The sequence below is a fragment of the Vulpes lagopus genome, chromosome 7 (genome assembly GCF_018345385.1).
Source record: "Vulpes lagopus strain Blue_001 chromosome 7, ASM1834538v1, whole genome shotgun sequence".
Lineage (NCBI taxonomy): Eukaryota > Metazoa > Chordata > Mammalia > Carnivora > Canidae > Vulpes > Vulpes lagopus.
Genome location: NC_054830.1, coordinates 11,547,426 through 11,567,261, shown reverse-complemented (window position 1 = coordinate 11,567,261; position 19,836 = coordinate 11,547,426). Strand labels below are relative to the sequence as shown.

Below are 19,836 nucleotides of genomic sequence, written 5' to 3'. Positions count from 1 at the left end.
GATAAAGTGTCCTGCAGCAGGTAAGAATCATGAAATCTGATTTTCTCTGTGTCATCATCTCATACATCTTTCCACTCTGAATACACTCTTAATGCTAATTAACCTTTGTGTATACCTTTGGATGTTGCCTTCAAGGGTCCTTGTAAACCTTAAAGCATCAGATAAATATAGGTTATTATGTGGTTACAGGGCGCCATTTCCAATGGTAGCATCTGGTAACCCAATTTAGCTGTTTCCAAGTAATTCCTCCCAGATCATCATATTTTTTCTGGATACAATTTGCTGAGGAAGGTCTTCTTCATGGCGGTCTTCAGTTCCTTGTTCCTGAGACTGAAGATGATGGGACTGAGGAAAGGTGTAAGGATTGTGTAGGTGATGCCCATCAGAGTGTCTCCTTCCAGAGACTGGGGAGCCTTGGGCTTGAGGTAGATAACAGAGGCAAAGCCATAGTGCACGACCACCACAGTGAGGTGGGACGCACAGGTGGAGAAGGCTTTGTGCCTTCCCTCAGCAGAGGGGATCCTCAAGATGGCAGCCACGATGAAGGCATAGGAGAGGAGGATGAGGAGAAAGCAGCCCAGCAGGGCGGTGATGCACACCAGCCCCACGCCCAGGGCCACTATTGGTACATCAGTTCCACAGGCCAGCTTCAAGAGAGGGGGCACATGACAAGCAAAATGGTGGATCTCATTGGGTCCACAGAAAGTGAGGTGGAAAACAGCTGTGGTCACCACCAGCCCCATGACCAAGCCACCAACCCAGGACCAGGCCACCAGGCAGGTACAACCTCGGGGGCTCATGAGCACGTTATAGCGCAGAGGGTGGCAGATGGCCACATAGCGGTCGTAGCCCATGACCGTGAGCAGGAAGGAGTGGGTGAAGCCGAACGTGAAGGAGAAGAACATCTGGCTGGCACAGGCCACAGAGGTGATGGTGTGGCGGGAGGAGAGCAGGTCTACCAGCAGGCGCGGGGTGATGACCAAGGTGTAGAGGATCTCGGAGATGGACAGGGCGCACAGGAAGAGGTACATGGGCGTGTGCAGGCCGCGCTCGCTCCAGACAGTGGCCATGATGAGCAGGTTCCCCAGCAGCGTGAACAGGTACATGAGCAGGAACAGCAGGAAGAACATCAGCTGAAGGTGGGGGAAGGTCGAGAAGCCCACGAGGATGAATTCAGTCACCACTGAGAAATTGCCTCTCTGCATGGAGGCTGTGCCTAGGGCAAAGTGTCACAGAGAGACCTCGGCTACTGGATGGAGAAAGGCTTCCACCACACCTGGACCTGGACAGGAGGCTGCCCCTGATCAATGACAGCTGTCATTTATGAGAATTAGTAGAGGGAAACTTCACTAAAATGCACCAAGAGGTTTCAGCAGGGATAGCCCTCATGACCTGCCCCTCCTAGTACCATGCAAATCCAACAACCAGACAGGGAGAGGTGGACTTGACCTTGGGGGTGGATACTACTCCTCATCCCTAACAGCTGTCCCAGGGAAAGGCCACTATACTTTGAACTCTCAGTTTACTCTAATGGACTTTTTATGACACCCTTCCTGACTTCATCTTTTTTCCTTAAAAAGTCTACCTCTCCTTTGTTCCCCTCAACCTACCTTTGGTTCTGCAGAAGCTTGTTTGCACTGGGTTGTGATTCTCTTTTATTCCCAAATAAACACATCTTTTGCTGGTAAAATAATTGGTGCTTTTTATTTTTAAGGTTAACGTATTGACTGAGTTCCCACTCTTTGCCTCTTATGATTTAGCCCTCTCATTAACCTAGCAAGGGAGGTGCTGTTTTTATCACCTGCATTTTGAGCATCTTGAACATACTCATTAAGAGTATTGATGTGCAGGGGCACCTGGGTGGCTCAGTGGTTCAATGTCTGCCTTTGGCTTAGGTCATGATCTCAGGGTCCTGGGATCTAGTCCCCCATCATGCTCCCCATAGGGAGCCTGCTTCTCCCTCTGCCTATGTCCCTGCCTGTCTCTGTGTGTCTCTCATGAATAAATAGATAAAATCTAAAAAACAAAAGCAAAAAGCAAGAGTGTTGGTGTGCATAGAGGTTGGGCAACTTGCTCAAGGTGAAGCTGTCAAAATGGCAGAGCTAAGCCTTAAACCCATGGCTGGCTATCTCCAAAGACTATGCCTTTCATTATCCTTCTGGGTTACCTCTCTAAATGAAAATATTGGGAGCTTCCAGCCATTGTCACTGTGTTCTCCTACTCCCTTCTGATAAATTCCGTTCTCCCCATAGCCTCAGACACCACATGATACCCCTACCCCATGGCTACAATTTCTCGGACCTGCATGCACCTCTAACTTAAATCAGATTCTTTCTCTGGCATTACCCATGCAGGGAGTCAGAGGCAGAAGGCTAAGTAGAAATAATCTTCTGGTTGTTTTCCAGATCCCGTGAGACATGTCTGTATGTTCCAAGGCAATATAACATGGCCATGAGATAAAGGGACATGGGAGCCAGCCAACCTGAGTTTGAATTCTTGTTCTGCCTACTGTGTAAACTTGAGCAAGTTTCCTCACCTCTCTGTACCTCCCTTTCCTCCTGCCTACTTCAAAGAGTTGCTATGAGAAATATATGAGTTATTCTTGGAATGTGACCTGACACTAGCAAGTGGTACCCATGATAATTAAATCAATATACTAAGTGAGGAAACACAGTCTGGAATCAGTAAATCACTTCAGTTTAATGAGACTTTAATGTCTCTTTATGGATAACTTAACCACTTTTAAATGACCTTTTTATGAGGCAATATAAAGTTTAAAAGGGCTGTAAACCAGTAATCTGCTTTCTGTCTCTATTTGCCTGTTCTGGACACTCATCTAAATGAAATCATACACTATGTGGCCTTTGGGGCCAGGCTTCTTTCATTCCACATAATGTTTTTGAGGTTTATCCACATTGTAGCAAGTAGCATTCTGAGAACTTGGTTGCTTTTTATGATTGACAGACATTCCAGTATATGGATAAACCATATTTTGTCTATTTACTCACCATTTAGCGGACATTTGGATTGTTTCTACTTTTTCACTGTTATGAATAATGCCACTAGGAATATCCATACTTGCAGGTGTTTAAAGCACAATAGTGATTGCCAGGGGCTGGGGATGGACAATGGGAAATGACTGCTAATGGACACAGGGTTTCCTGTGAGGATAATGTTCTGGAACTAGATAGAGGTGGTGGTTTTACAACATCATGAATGTAATTAATGCCACTGAATTGTATGCTATAAAAAGGCTAAAATGGTAAATTCTATGTTGTATGTATTTTACCACAATTTAAAAAATAAGGGAAAAGTAGTCAGTGCCCTCTTAGGTAGGCATAGGTCCCTAATCAAGCCCTGACAGGTGGATAGTGAGAATGAAGGAGGGAACAGCTACATTGGTGACTGGAGGCTGTATTCCCCAAATATCACCAGTTTCCAGAGTTACTTGGCTTCTCTTTCCTGGAGTCCTTTGTATCCTTCCTCCACCTTTGCACCTGCCCATAGGTCCCCAGGACTGTGGCCTCAACAACCTCCTAGCCAGTCCTGCCACCCTGAGATCTTGGAGGGGTGGGTCTAAGTCAATGATTTGGAAATAAAAAACCTCCAAGGAGAGGCTGAATGGTGAGACCAGGTCATGAGGGCTGTGCTCACAAGCCTCCAGTGGCTCTCCAGCATCTAGTGCAAGGCTTCTCAACTATGAGACTCTTGATTTTTAGAGCCTGATCATCCTTTGCCATGAGGTAGGGGGACATTCTATGCACTGCAAGGTGTTTAGCAGCATCCTTGGCCTCTATCAGCCCCTGCTTAATCGTGACGAGAGCAATGATCTATAGACGGTAAGTTGTAATTCCTTGGCATGTTCCCTCTGCCCCAATCTTGGTTCCTTCCCCGTTCTACCCATTAAATGCCTGTTTATCTTTAAGATTCAGCTTAAATGTCATCCTGGACACTATCTTCCCAAAGCAGATTTAATCACTCATTCCTGCGTGCTTCTAAAACAATGACTTCTTTTTTTATTTTTTTGTATATTTTTTAATTGGAGTTCGATTTGCCAACATATAGTGTAACACCCAGTGCTCATCCCATCAAGTGCCCCCCTCAGTGCCCATCACCCAGTCACCCCATCCCTCGGCCCACTTCCCTTTCTACTGCACCCCGTTCGTTTCCCAGAGTTAGGTGTCTCTCATGTTCTATCATCCTCACTGATATTTCCCACTAATTTTCTCTCCTTCCCCCTATAATCCCTTTCACTATTTTTTATATTCCTCGTATGAATGAAACCATATAATGTTTGTCCTTCTCTGATTGACTTACTTCACTCAGCATAATACCCTCCAGCTCCATCCATGTTGAAGCAAATGGTGGGTGTTTGTCACTTCTAATGGCTGAGTAATATTCTATTGTATATATAGACCAAAACAATGACTTCTGAGTGAGTTTAAAACTCCTTGCTCCTAACTTTCTCATGACCCTCATCATAATGTGTCCTGCTGGAGATGCAACTGTCTCTGGCACTGGATTTTGAGTTTCTGATGAGAATAGCTACACTTTATTGGATATATCCTATAGACCCAGCATTTAATATATGCTTATGCATTTTATATTAAATCTCTCTGAATGAATAAATATATATATTTTTTTTTATGATAGTCACACAGAGAGCGAAGAGAGAGGCAGAGACACAGGCAGAGGGAGAAGCAGGCTCCATGCACCGGGAGCCCGACGTGGGACTCGATCCTGGGTCTCCAGGATCGCGCCCTGGGCCAAAGGCAGGCGCCAAACCGCTGCGCCACCAGGGCTGCCCGATCCCCATTTTTTAGATGTGACAGCTGAATCTCACAGAGGACACATCACTTGCCCAAGGGACCACAGTTTTGGAATGGGGAAACCAGGATCTGAACCTACATCTGAATGACCCCAAAGCTTATTTCTTCCTTTTTTTAAAAAAAAAATTTTATTTATTTATTTATTCATGAGAGACACAGAGAGAGAGTCAGAGACATAGGCAGAGGGAGAAGCAGGCTCCATGTGGTGAGCCTGATGCAGGATTCAATCCTAGAATCCTGGGATCACAGCCTGAGCTAAAGGCAGATGCTCAACCACTGAGTTACCCAGGTACCCCAAAGCTTATCTTTTCCTAACCTCCCTGTCACACTTACCATTTACTGGTGGCTGTTAATGAATATCAGAGGCCACTCCCAGGACGTGGGAGATGTCAGCTTCACCATGCTGGACTATTCACACACTCCCTCCCCATATCAGTTAAGATCACAACAATCCACAGCCATGAAGAAAGAAAGGGAGAGGATGTTTGAGAAGGTAAGAAGCCACTATGTCCTGAGGAGGTGACCCAGAGCTGCATATACAGCTCCTCTGGAGTGAGGGGATCCAGAATGAAGTTTAGAGGGTACCTGTTCATTCTGGAAAAGACAAAACTATTGAGACAGTAAAAAAACTGGTAGTTGCCAGAAGCTCAGGGCAGAGGAGGAAGGGATAAATAGGTGAACTCCGATGGGTGGATGAGGTAAGCTGGTGAACTCTTCTGTATGATACTGTAATGGTGGATACACATTGTGCATTTGTCAAAAATCATAGCATATACAACACCAACAATGAACCCTAATGTAAACTGTAGTCTTTTTTTTTAAAGATTTTATCTATTTATTTGACACAGAGAGAGTACAAGCAGGGGGAGGCAGACAGAAGCAGAGGGAGAAGCAGGCTCCCCACTGAGCAGGGAGCCTGACATGGCCAATCGCAGGACCCTGAGATCATGACCCAAGCTGAAGGCAGAGGCTTAACCAGCGGAGCCACCCAGGTACCCCTGTAGGCTTTTGTTAATAATAATGTGTCAATATGGGCAGCCCTGGTGGCTCAGCGGTTTAGCATTGCCTTCAGCCCAGGGTCTCATCCTGGAGACCCCGGACCAAGTCCCACATCAGGCTCACTGTGTGGAGCCTGCTTCTCTCTCTGCCTGTGTCTCTGCCTCTCTCTCTCTCTCTCTCTCAGGAATAAATAAAGTACATTTAAAAAAATAATGTGTCAATATTAGCTCAGCAACTGTAACAGAGGTACCTCATTAATACAGGATATTAAGGGGAAAAACTGTGCAGAGAGAGATGGTCTATAAGAATTCTCTGCATTATCTGCTCAATTTTTAAATTTTCTTAAACTTATTTTATTTAAATTCAATTAGTATATAGTGTATCATTAGCTTCAGATGCATTAAGGAGGACACGTGATGTAATGAGCACTGGGTGTTATATGCAACTGATGAATTCTCAATTTTTTCAAAGAATTTTAAAATTTATTTATTTGAGAGAGAGAGAGAAAGAGAGAGAGAGAGAGAGAGACCATGAGAACGGAGTGGGGAGAGGCAGAGGGAAAGGAAGGAGCAAACTCCCTACTAAGCAGGGAGCACAACATAGGCCAATCCCAGGACCCTGAGATCGTGACCAAGCTGAAGGCAGACTCTTAACCAACTGAGCTGCCCAGGCGTCCCTCTGTTCAATTTTTTTATAAACCAAAAATTGCTCTAAAATGTGAGTCTCATTAATTTTTTTAAGTAGAAAAAAAAACCCATAAACCATAATGGATGTGGGTCTAGGACAGCAGAGAGGGAGACTAAAACCCTCCTGATGTTGATCTACCAAGAGAACACCGGGTGAATTCCTCTGTAAGTCAGCCTAACTGGCCCGGAGAGAGTGTGTAGGTGATCTGGCCAACTGGAAGTGGTGGGGACAGCTCCTGCCCACACACACCTCCAGGGCTGGGTTTCCCAACTTCAGCATTAGGGACATTTGGGTCTGGGTCATTCTTTGTGGTGGGGACTGTGTATGCATTATAGGATTGAGCTGCATCTCTGGTACCCATAGATGCCAGTAGCACCTCTCAGTTATGATAATCAAAAGTATCTTTGCATATTGTCATATGTCTCCTGGGGGCAGAAGTGCCCCTGGCTGAGAGCTACAGGCTAGGTTTGTCTTGCCTCTCAGACCCCCATCTTGCCTTACCTATCTGTCCCCATCCTGGCTGTCTCTTCTTACTGAAACTATTTGGTTTCCTTTCTTCACATCCTCCTTCCCACTTAAGACATCTCTTACCTGCCTTGTCTCTTCCTCCTCATCCTTAACTCTTTGACATCACCCCTTCTGTCCCTCCGGCCTCCTTGATAGTTTACACTCCTGGAGGTGGCTGCAGCCTCTCAATCCTGAATTCTCTTATCTCTCTCTTGTCTTTGCTTCTCCCTAATCATCTACCATAGGTGTTTGGGCAGGACAGAAAGGAGAAAGAGACGTAAAGCCAGACAGGTGTCTTGGCTAACTTTGAGTAGCATCTTTTCTGTCTCTGCCTCAGTTTCTCCCCTGTCCAATGAACCTCCCTCATAAGGTAATGTGAACTCCAAAAAGGGTAATGCCTGCAAAAGAATCATCCCACTGCCTTGAAGCTAGGAAGTGGAGCCCTGCCTGCTACCCCCACACCATAGACTCAAATTGCAAAAGGGTTATATAAACAGGGTGGCTTCACTGAGTCAAGGGCAGATGCTGGCTCCCCAGGTCTCTCCTAGTCAGGTGAACACGGGGAAGGTGACTCACCTGGGGTAGAGGCTCTGCATCTGCCAATGCCTCACTCCGGTGGGACGTTCTAGGTTGGTGTTTCTCTGCAGGTGACAGCTGTGCAAGTGAAGGCTGGGCTGCAAGGCAAGGAGTGGCCACCCTGAGCATGCCAGCTGGTCAGGTGGCGGCGGGGAGAGGGGTTTACCTGAGCCTGACCGCCATTATTTATGCTACCTCTGCTCCCTACCTGCTGCCTTCTCTCACTGTGGTCCTACTCCCTCTGTGACTGCTACAGGGATGCTGGGACCCCTTGGGACCCTACAAGGGAGGAGGCAACCTCAGTGACACTATGTCCTCACTTTCCTTCCCTCCCTGCCTACCAGGGATGAGTCAATTACCTGAGCTTCTCAAGGACTCAGATAGAGTCTAATGTTCTGCAAATTTGGGATTTGAGGCCCTGGCTTCTGACGTTGACAGGAGAGTGGCCCTGCCATTGGCCACTGGGGCCAAGGAGTCTGCCTAACATGCCCTCTTGACCTTCATCCTTCCCTATTCAGGGCACTTGTGCAATTAAATGTCTTTTTTTTTTAATTTTTTATTTATTTATGATAGTCACAGAGAGAGAGAGAGAGGCAGAGACACAGGCGGAGGGAGAAGCAGGCTCCATGCACCGGGAGCCCGACGTGGGATTCGATCCCGGGTCTCCAGGATCGCGCCCTGGGCCAAAGGCAGGCGCCAAACCACTGCGCCACCCAGGGATCCCTTAAATGTCTTTTTAAAGATATAAAACATAAAAAAAACCCACAACTATTTGTTTTTTCTTATTAAATAATTGAAATAAGGCTAAAAGTTATGCAATGGCCAGCCATGCAATTATGATGATGAATCTGATGGGCATCACTCCAGACCTTTGTATGCATGTGGCACGTGAACAAACACAAATCTGTAAAATAAGATTACTACTGTGAGTTTTTGTTGTGGTTTAAGGTAGGTATCTTCTGTAACTTTTTTTTATTCAACATTGCAAAGTGAAATCCATGTTAATTTGTAGAGATCAATGTTTCTGGATCTTGGCAATACTGACATTTTGGGGCTGAGTCATTCTTTGCGATGGGAGTTGTCTTGTGCATTGCAGAATGTTCTCTACCTGCTAGATGCCGGTAACCTTCCCACCCCAGTCATAACAAAAATATCTCCAGATATTGCCAAAATTGCCTCTAGGTGAGAACCACTGCTGTAGGACCACTCCATTTTTATAAAATAAGTTTAATATTCAATTTTATGTTTATGTATAGTATATACTTAACTAATAGACACCTCAGTTGCTTCTAATTTTTCTGTTATTAGGAATAATGCAACTATATATCTTTGTATGTCTTTTACTACCCACAGACACTATCAAAGACAAATTAAGTAGCAAGATAATCAGGTCATAGGAAACATGATTCTTAAATTTAAGAAGAATTGCCAAATTAAACTCCCAAGAGGCTGTGCTAATTCACACTCCCAGGACCTGTGTGTCAGAGGATTTATTTCCCCACACCCTCACTAACACTTGATCATGTAAAACTTAATTTTGCCAATATGGTTGCCAAGTGGTCTCCTGTTGTGGCTTTCATTTGCATTTCCCTAATTACTAATGGGGTTGAAAATCTCCACTGGTTATTAACCATATGAGTTTCCTCTTTTTGATATGTCTATCCAAAGCCTTTCCTCATTTTCCTATTGGATCGTCTTATTCTTATTGATATGCAAGCATTTTTGAAGAGACTCTAAATACTAATTTTGTCTATCAATCTTTTTCTTCTGCCTTCTGTTTCTTGTGCCTTAATACTGTTCCTGTCAGAAATATGCTTGGTTTTTCTCTAGTGCTTTTATACTATAATGTAAGAGTTGAAAAACTATCTCTCATAGATTTTGTTTCTATAAATAAAGTTTTTTTGGAACACATTCATGCCCATTCATCAACTATGACTATTTTTGTGCTATGAGGGCAGAATTGAGTAGTTGTGACAGAGATAGTGTGGTCTGCAAAGTTGAAAATATTTACCATCTGTCCATTTACAGAGAAAGTTTGCCAGGCTCTCTAACTTTAATCTACCAAAAAATATTGTGCAAACATTTCAGGATGGATTTCAACTTATTTTTTAAGACTTTTTAAAAAGCAGTTTTAGGTTCTTAGCCTATTTAAGAGAGAGGTACAGAGATTTCCCATATACTCCTTGCCCTGCATATTCATAGACTCTCCCATTATCAATATCCCCTACCAGAGTGGTTCTTTTGTTACAATTGGTGAACCTACATTGACACATCATCGTCACCCAAAGTCAATAGTTTACATTATGGTTCCCTCTCATCATATATTCTAAGGATTTTCACAAATGTGTAATGAGATATATTCATCATTAGGGTATCTTACAAAGTATTTCCACTCCCCTAAAATCCTCTGTGTTCCACCTAATCATCCCTCTCTCCCCCTCCCTAACCCCTGGCAACCATTGATCTTCTTACTGTCTCCATAGTTTTGCCTTTTCCTGAATGTTATGTAGTTGGATTCATACAGTCTGCCTTTTCAGATTGGCTTCTTTCTCATATCGATATGCATTTAAAGTTCCTCCATGTCTTTGTATGGCTTGATAGCTTACTTCTTTTTAGTGCTGGATAATATTCCATTGTCTGGATGGACTACAGTTTATCCATTCACCTACTGAAGGACATCTTGGTTGCTTCCAATTTTGGCAGTTATGAATAAACCTACTGTAAACATCTGTGTTCAGATTTTTTATAGACCTATATTTTTAACATCTTTGGGTCAATACCAAGGAGTATGATTGCTGAATTATATGGTCAGAATATATCTAGTCTTGTAAGACACTGCCAGCTGTCTTCCAAAGTGGTGGTACCATTTTGCATTCCCACCAGCAATGAGTGAAAGTTCTTTGTTTTCCACATCCTCGACAGCATCCGATGTTCACAGTGTTCTAGATGTCAGCGATTCTATTAGGTGTGTGGTTGTATTGCTCTAACATGAGTTAATAAATACTCCACTGATTTGGAGTGCCACCTTTTTAATATAAGTTTGCTTATATGTAGTTCTACTCCATGACTCATTCTGTTCCACTATTTTGTACGTCTATTCCCATATAATACAATGTTTTTTTAATATTTTAATAATGTATTATACTATTATATTTATCTTTGATACTAACAGTAGTTGTAGCAGTTAATAATGACTAAGCTTTGGTCAGTACTTTGTTCCTAATATTCTTCTAAGATTATAATTACATAAAAAGGTATATATGTGAGTCATCGTAACTCTACTCAGGCATCCTCAGGTTCCAAATTTAAGGAACAGAGGCATAAGGAGGTTAAATAACTTGGCCAGGGTCTTTAGCCATGAAGAAGTGGCTATTTGAATCCTCCATATTCTCATCTCTAATTTTATCATCCATTCCTTATTCTTTTTTTCACATTTGCATCAGATATTATTACACAGGTACTTGTCCATGTGAATTGTGAATTAGCATTTCAAATTTCATGTTAAAATTTTTATCAGGTTTTTATCATCTTACAGATTAATTTAGGGAGAGTTCTTTTACATTATTATATCTTTGGTATCTTTCTCCATTTATCTGGAAATTCTTTTCTGTCCATTAGCAAAATGTTACTGTTTCCCTCATAAATGTCTTGCTCATTTCTTGCTAGTGTTATAGTTAGATACCACATAAATTTTGTTGCTTTTGTCAGTGGGATATTTTTTTCTATTATATTGTGTTCCTGAGGTTAATTATATTGGAAACCTATATTGTTAGTTAATTCTCAAAGCTTTCCTAGATAGATAATTGTTATGAGCAAATATTGACAACACTGAGTCTTCCCGTCCAATCCTTATACCTCTTTTTTTGTTTTCTTGTTCTAGTGCAGTATCTAGGACCTCCAGTACAATGCAGAAGTAATTATAGTGTACATTTTTTTGTTTTAATTGAGATATAATTGACATATAACATTATATTAGTTTCAGGTGTACAACATAAGGATTCAATATAGATATATATTGAGAGTAAGCATTCTTATCATTTCTCATGTTAGTGGGAATCTTTCTGTATTCCTCCACTAGGCAAATTATTGATTCTTTCAGTTCTCTAAACCTGGGTGCAGCAGGCCTCGTCTTTTAATGTCCTCAGTCCCTTCTTTTTTTTATAATAAATTTATTTTTTATTGGTGTTCGATTTACCAACATACAGAATAACACCCAGTGCTCATCCCGTCAAGTGCCCCCCTCAGTGCCCGTCACCCATTCACTCCCAACCCCCTCCCCTTCCACCACCCCTAGTTCATTTCCCAGAGTTAGGAGTCTTTATGTTCTGTCTCCCTTTCTGATATTTCCCACACATTTCTTCTCCCTTCCCTTTTATTCCCTTTCACTATTATTTATATTCCCCAAATGAATGAGAACATACACTGTTTGTCCTTCTCCGATTGACTTACTGCACTCAGCATAATACCCTCCAGTTCCATCCACGTTGAAGCAAATGGTGGGCATTTGTCATTTCTAATGGCTGAGTAATATTCCATTGTATACATAAACCACATCTTCTTTATCCATTCATCTTTCGATGGACACCGAGGCTCCTTCCACAGTTTGGCTATTGTGGACATTGCTGCTATAAACATCGGGATGCAGGTGTCTCGGTGTTTCATTGCATCTGAATCTTTGGGGTAAATCCCCAACAGTGCAATTGCTGGGTCGTAGGGCAGGTCTATTTTTAACTCTTTGAGGAACCTCCACACAGTTTTCCAGAGTGGCTGCACCAGTTCACATTCCCACCAACAGTGTAAGAGGGTTCCCCTTTCTCCGTATCCTCTCCAACATTTGTGGTTTCCTGCCTTGTTAATTTTCCCCATTCTCACTGGTGTGAGGTGGTATCTCATTGTGGTTTTGATTTGTATTTCCCTGATGGCAAGGGATGCAGAGCATTTTCTCATGTGCATGTTGGCCATGTCTATGTCTTCCTCTGTGAGATTTCTCTTCATGTCTTTTGCCCATTTCATGATTGGATTGTTTGTTTCTTTGGTGTTGAGTTTAATAAGCTCTTTATAGATCTTGGAAACTAGCCCTTTATCTGATAGGTCATTTGCAAATATCTTCTCCCATTCTGTAGGTTGTCTTTTAGTTTTGTTGACTGTATCTTTTGCTGTGCAAAAGCTTCTTATCTTGATGAAGTCCCAATAGTTCATTTTTGCTTTTGTTTCTTTTGCCTTCGTGGATGTATCTTGCAAGAAGTTACTGTGGCTGAGTTCAAAAAGGGTGCTGCCTGTGTTGGCAGACTCAAACTGCTGTATTTCCTGTTATAAACTGTTAGAGGTTAAAGGTAAAAGCTTGATTGGATTCAAGTTCTTTTGGGCAACCTTACTTGATAAGGAGTGTTGTGTGTTTTCTATTGCTTCATATCAGGAAGAATATAATGCCTGACAGACATGCTTTTTAGTGGTACTAGGATTAATCAGTGGGTTCTGATGTACATCTGGCCTATTCATCTTACCTTCTTTTCATGGAATGGTTGAAGCTTTCATTGATCATAATTGCCTAGGAGACTAGGGATTTTATTACAAAAGGTACAGTCTCTGCTGAAAGTTGTGCCTAGCAGGACTGGGATGGAGAGCAATCGCCAACATTTTCTTGATGAGTTCAGAATATCTGAGCACAGCCACAGACCTTTTTGTGAATGGGGAAGGCAGGAATTCAGCAACATGTGGTTCTACTCATAGGACTGGCCATACCTAAGAAGTCTCATTTCCTTGTACCTTGGAGGAGAGTGGCTTGTTCAGATCTGTCAGCTTGGAGACTTCATCTTGGGCTTGCTCCAGTTGAAGGCTATCTGAGCTGTGTCCTTCCAAAACTCATATGTTGAAGTCCTAATCCCTGGCACATCAGAATGTAACTGTTTTTGGAGATAGGATCTCTAAAGAGGTGATTAAGGTAAAATAAGGTCATATGGGTAGATCCTAATGCAATATGACTGGTGTCCTCACAAGAAGAGGAAATTTGAACACAGACAGATGCAAGGGAAAGATCATGTGAACACACAGGGAGAAGATGGCCATTTACAATCCATGGAGAGAGACCTCAGGAGAAACAATCCTCTGACAACTTGCTCTTGGACTTCCAGCCTCCAGAACTGTTATAAAATAAATTTTTGTTATTTAAGATGCACAATCTGCAGTACTTTGCTGTGGAAGCACTAACAAAGTAACATAAACTGAATGTAGACTTGGAGTAATGGTCTAAACCAGCTTCTCTGTGCCTCAGCTTCCCCATCTGTGCAATTAGGAATGTGAAACCTTACCCCCTAGTAAGGGCATTCAATGCGCTCTGTCTATAAAGCCAGAAGAATAGTATATGACCCATAGTGGGTGCTCAACAGAGTCTCTACTGTCATGAGAAGAACAAAGATGAGTGACTCAGGGAGACTTATAGGTGATACCAGGAAAAAGAAAAAGATGAGGAGGGAATCTTGGTGGCAGGAAGAAAATAAACCAGGGGAATAACCCAGACACTTGTATTTCCCATCACTCTCTTGCGTGGCTCATTTCTATGCATTTTTCAGGCCTTGGGTTAGATGTTACCACCCCTTGGAAGTCTTCCACACTCTCTGATATGGGTCAGTTGGCCCCTTGAGCTTCCAGAATGCTCTCATAATTTGCCCTTCACTGCTCCATCTGTATTCAACTTGCCATCTCTCGTACACACAAGGCTGGGTCTGCTTTGTTCACTATGGGTCCCTGGTCTTCACCATGGTGCTTCATGTAGTGAGTGCTCACTGAATACACACCACCACCAATGGTACAGTTTGCATTTAGGCGGGGATCTTATCAAAACTGTTTAGGGAAGAGGCTGTATTCTCTTCTGTTATCTTTCTGTTGCACCTTTAAATCTACCTGGAACATCCTTGACCCACATCTCTGGCACAGAGGTAAGAAAATAAAAAAAAGGTTCTCAGCAGTGTTTTGTTCCTTTCCTATTTCTCCTTGGTCTTGCCTTCTCCCTTGTGGGATTTCTGATTCTTGATATGGCTCCTACTTCATGAAAGCCCAAGGCACTCAACCAGTCCTGACCCTTGTCCTATGACTGGGAGAGTTTGGGCAGATCTATGCTATCTCCATGTGATAGAATTTAATACTTTCACTTTCCAATCTTCTCTGCTTACCAGGACTTCTTTTCTGGTGTCTAGTCCCTCAAGGCAATGACTTTTCACCATATGAATTTATACCAAGTATGAATGGTTGTCTTTGGCATAATGGGCTGACATTTATATTTATCAGGGGATATTAATATGTTAACTGAAAAAAAGTGAACCCTGGGGTATTTAGACACACTGGAAAGATCTATAGAAGTAAGATATGAGAGTATATGAACAAATTTAGGCCTTGAAAAATTTGGAGGGATTATAAAGATTAGAGATGATAAGGATGAAAGGAAGATCTTCGACCTGAATTATCTACATCTTACCTGTTAACAGCAGCACATAAAAGAATGAGTCTGGGGGCACCTGGGTGGCTCAGCAGTTGAGCGTCTGCCTTTGGCTCAGGTCATGATCCCGGAGTCCTGGGATCGAGTCCTGAATCAGGCTCCTCACAAGGAGCCTGCTTCCTCCTCTGCCTATGTCTCTACAAGTCTAGTTTAAGGACATACTCACTGGGACGCCTGGATGGCTCAGCTGTTGAGCCTCTGCCTTTGGCTCAAGGAGTGATCCCGGTCCGGGGATCGAGTTCCACATCGGGCTCCCTGTGAGGAACCTGCTTCTCCCTCTATCTCTGCTTCTCTGTGTGTCTCTCGGGAATAAATAAAATCTTAAAAAAAAAAAAAAAAAAAGACATACTCACATTAAGTCAGAAATATGCAAATATTCATTGAACACTTTACTGTGTGCCTGGCATCAAAGTACAAAGATGAATGAAGCCAGATGCCTTTCCCTGTGGAGTACACAATGTGATAGAGAAGGGAGATCATTACCCTGGAGAAATCCAGAAGGTTAAGTGGGACAGGATTTGTTCACGAATGTTCAGTTTGGCAAAACTTTTGTTTTCCAAAGTCCAGTAAGGTGATAAAAACAAAACATCTGCGGATACAGTAGAACTTGTTGAAAGGATTACTTCAAAAATAAAAATAAAGTAACAAAAAAATTAAAAATAAAAATAAAGTAGCAAAAGTTACATTCAATGAGTCTTCATTGTTTCTTTCTGTAAGCCCTCTCCTTGAAAACAAACACTTTATATCTCTGGCACAAAGGTGGGTATTCACTCTCAGAAGCACCACACAATCTTTGTTTTTATGTCGGTGTTTTCTTCCATATAATATCCTGTTATTTCTCATAAATTCACAAAACCTCAAATCCTAGGGGCTTTTATTTTTTCAGTGCCTTGTGGTTCCATTAGAAAAGAGTTCTGTATGTTGGCAAATTGAACACCAATAAAAAATAATTTATTATTAAAAAATAAAAAATAAAAAAATGGGTGAGTATTTAAAAAAAAACGTTTAAAATCAGTTCAACAAGTAACCTTGCAACACTTGTTTGAAAAAAAAGACCGTGAAGGACAATCAAGCATACTTCATTAAAATACATCTTTTGCTTCTTAAATGTGTGATGTCCATCTTTTTTGAGCCACTGAAGGCTGATTTGTCCAGTGCTTATTATGCACAGAGTCCTTTAACAGATGATTTACATTTTATTGGATAGAAATCTCATGACCACCTGGAGAGAGGGAACCGTAACGAACTTCACTTTACAGGTGAGAACACAGTAGTGTTGAGACATAAAGTAGCTTGCAGCAGCAACTAGGATAATTGAACAGCTCCCACTTTATGAAAAAGAAAACTCACACTCAAAGGGAAAGTGAGCAGATAAGAGACATTCAGCTTGGGACACCTGGGTGGCTCAACAGTTGGGTGTCTGCCTTTGGCTCAGGGCATGATCCCTGGTCCAGGCATCGGGTCCCACATCGGGCTCCCTGTGAGGACACTGCTTCTCCCTCTGCCTCTCTTTGTGTGTCTCTCACAAATAAATAAATAAAATATTTAAAAAGAGAGAGAGAGAAAGAGACATTCAGCTTATTCATGAGCGAACGGAGAATTTGAACCCAAATCTGTCCAATTTTGAAGCCGATGCCCCCACACCATCATGAAATCCCAGCACAGGCAATCCGTCTGCTCCAACCTCTCCCATTCCTCAGTTACTTGAGTCAAATTTTGCCACATCCAAGTACAGCAATGCTTTTATTTTCTCAGTAGTTTTCTTTTTTCAACTTCTTAAGCCTATGAAGTTCTTTGTTACAAGTTAATAGATTACTATGGTACATAGAAAACCCAAACTATTTGACATAACCAAGTGTACCAGCCATAGCATGCTTTCCCTTTTCCTACCTGAACCCCAACCAATAATACAGAAGAATAAAAAGAGGAAATCTCGAAAATGAAAGAATGTTGTTTAAATTCTTTTAAACTAGCTACTGTTGCCTGTTGAATACTCTGAGCCCAAAACCCTCCTTCTCATTTTCCAAAGGGATATCCTGTGAAAAGTGTTATAGACATAGTAGCATCAAACCAGAATGTTCTCAACGTATAATCAAAAGAATGGCAATAATTTAAAAGGGGAGCTAAACCACTGAGCCACTCAGGGATGCTCATTCATTTGGGGAATATAAATAATAGTGAAAGGGAATAGAGGGGAAGGGAGAAGAAATGGGTAGGAAATATCAGAAAGGGAGACAGAACATGGAAGACTCCTAACTCTGGGAAAGGAACTAGGGGTGGTGGAAGGGGAGGAGGGCGGGGGCTGGGGGTGACTGGATGGTGGGCACTGAGGGGGGCACTTGACGGGATGAGCACTGGGTGTTATTCTGGATGTTGGCAAATTGAACGCCAATAAAAAATAAATTTATTTTAAAAATTTAAAAGGGGATCCTTTTTGAATTATTTAATGTTGTGTCTGTGAACCAAGAAAAATCACCCTGAAAAGCTTTCAAGTTCAACTAATATTTAACAAGGGAATAAAGAACACCCAAATGGGGCACCTGAGTGGCTCATTCAGTTAAGCGTCTGCCTTCAGCTCAGGTCATGATCCTGGGGTCATGGGATCAAGCCCCTCATCAGGCTTCCTGCTTAGTGAAGAGCCTGCTTCTCCCTCTCTCTCTGCCCCTTCCCTCCCTGCCCATTTGTGCATGCTCTCTCTTGCTTTCATTCTACAAATAGATAAATAAAATCTTAAAAAAAAGACACTCAATGGAAAAAGGATAGTTTCTTCAACAGAGGTGTAGGAAAACTGGATAAACCATGCATCTCTATTTCACACCACTCACAAAAATTAACCTGAAATGGATCAAAGGCTTAAACATAAGACCTGATACCACAAAATTCCTAGAAGAAGGTGTAGGGAAGAAGCTCCACAACATGAGTCTTGGCAATCATTTCTTGCATATGACACTGAAAGCACAAACAACAAAAGCAAAAGTCAACAAATAGTTCTACATCAAACTCAAAGTCTCCTGCACAGCAAAACAAACAATTGCCAAAATGAAAGGACTATCTACTGAATGAGAGAAAATTTTTGCAAACCATATACTGGATAAGTGTTACCCCAAAATGTATAAGGAATTCATACAACTTAATAACAAAAACGCAAGCAATCCAACTTAAAAGTGAGTTAAACTAAATAAACATTTTTCCAAAGATGACATCCAAATGGCCAACAGACATATAAGAAAATACTCAACATCACTCATCATCAGGGACATATAAATAAAAATCATAATGCAGCATCACCTCACACTTGTAAGAATAGTTATCATCAAGAAGACAAAAGAAGAAAAGAGGTATTAGGGAAGAATGGCTAAAATTAACAAGACAAGAGACAACAAATGTTGGAGAAGATGTGGAGAAAGGGGAACCCTCTTACACTGTTGGTGGGAATGCAAGCTGGTGCAGCCACTCTGGAAAACATGTGGAAGTTCCTCAAGAAGTTAAAAATAGAGCTACCCTATGACCCAACAATTCCACTACTGGGTATTTACCCCAAAGATATAAATGCAATGATCTGAAGGGTCACATGCTCCTCAATGTTTATAGCAGCAATGACCACAATAGCCAAACTATGAAAAAAGCTCAGATGTCCATCGACAGATGAATAGATAAAGAAGATCTGATATATATACGTAATTCAGTCATCAAAACAGATGGATACTTAACACTTACATCAGTGTGGATGGAACTGGAGGATATTATGCTGAGTGAAATAAGTCAATCCAAGAAAGACAATTATCATATGGTTTCACTCATATGTGGAATATAAGAAATAGTGCAGAGGATCATAGGGAAAGGAAGGGAAAACTGAATGGGAAGAAATCAGAGAGGGAGAGATATACCATGAGAGACTTTTAACTATAGAAACAAACTGAGGGTTGCTGGAGACGGAGGGGGGATCAACTGAGTGATGAGCATTAAGGAAGGCACATGATGTAATGACCACTGGGTATTATGTGCAACTGATGAATTACTGAACTCTACATATGAAACTAATGATGTACTATATGTTAGCTAGTTGAATTTAAATAAAATAATAAAATAAAAAAGAGTACAAACTTGCAATGAGTAGAAAATAAGTTAGATCTAATGCACAATGTAATGAACATAGACGATATTGTACTACAATCATCAAACTTGCCAAAACACTAAAACTTAATTATTCCGACCACTTATAAAAAGGGTAATTATGTAATGTGATAGGGGTGCTAAATATTGCTATAATGGCAATTGTATTATAATATATACATACATCAAATTAACATGTACAACTTAAATTTACATAATGTTGTATGTCAAATATATTCAACAAAAAATAAAGTACTTAAATGAAGAATAAAATTTTGTTTCTATCTTTACCAAAAAAAAAGAAAAAGAGAAAAAAACATCCTGAATGCTGACATTGGGAAAAATTAGTTTGTTTCAAAAACAATTGGTTCTGAGGCTCCCGAGTGGTTCAGTCAGTTGAGTGCCTGACTCTTGATTTCAGTTCAGGTCATGATCTCAGGGTTGTGATATTGAGCCCCACATCCTGCTCTGTACTTAGCAGGGAGTCTTAGCAGAGAATTCTCTCTCTCTCCCTCCCTCCTTCCTTGCCCCCACCCCCACTTGTGGTCTCTCTCTCTTTCTCTCTCAAATAAATAAATAAAATCTTTCAAAAAAAGAAAAGAAAAGAAAAGAAAACTGGTCTAAGAAAAGTCT

General features: G+C 41.6%; 1 protein-coding gene across 1 annotated transcript; it reads right to left on the bottom strand.

Moving 5' to 3' along the window:
• Positions 1-257: 257 nt before the first annotated feature.
• Positions 258-1,205, bottom strand: LOC121496029 (olfactory receptor 10H1). Its single transcript, XM_041764212.1, has one exon. The coding sequence runs from the start codon at positions 1,203-1,205 to the stop codon at positions 258-260; it is 948 nt and encodes a 315-aa protein (XP_041620146.1).
• Positions 1,206-19,836: the final 18,631 nt, after the last annotated feature.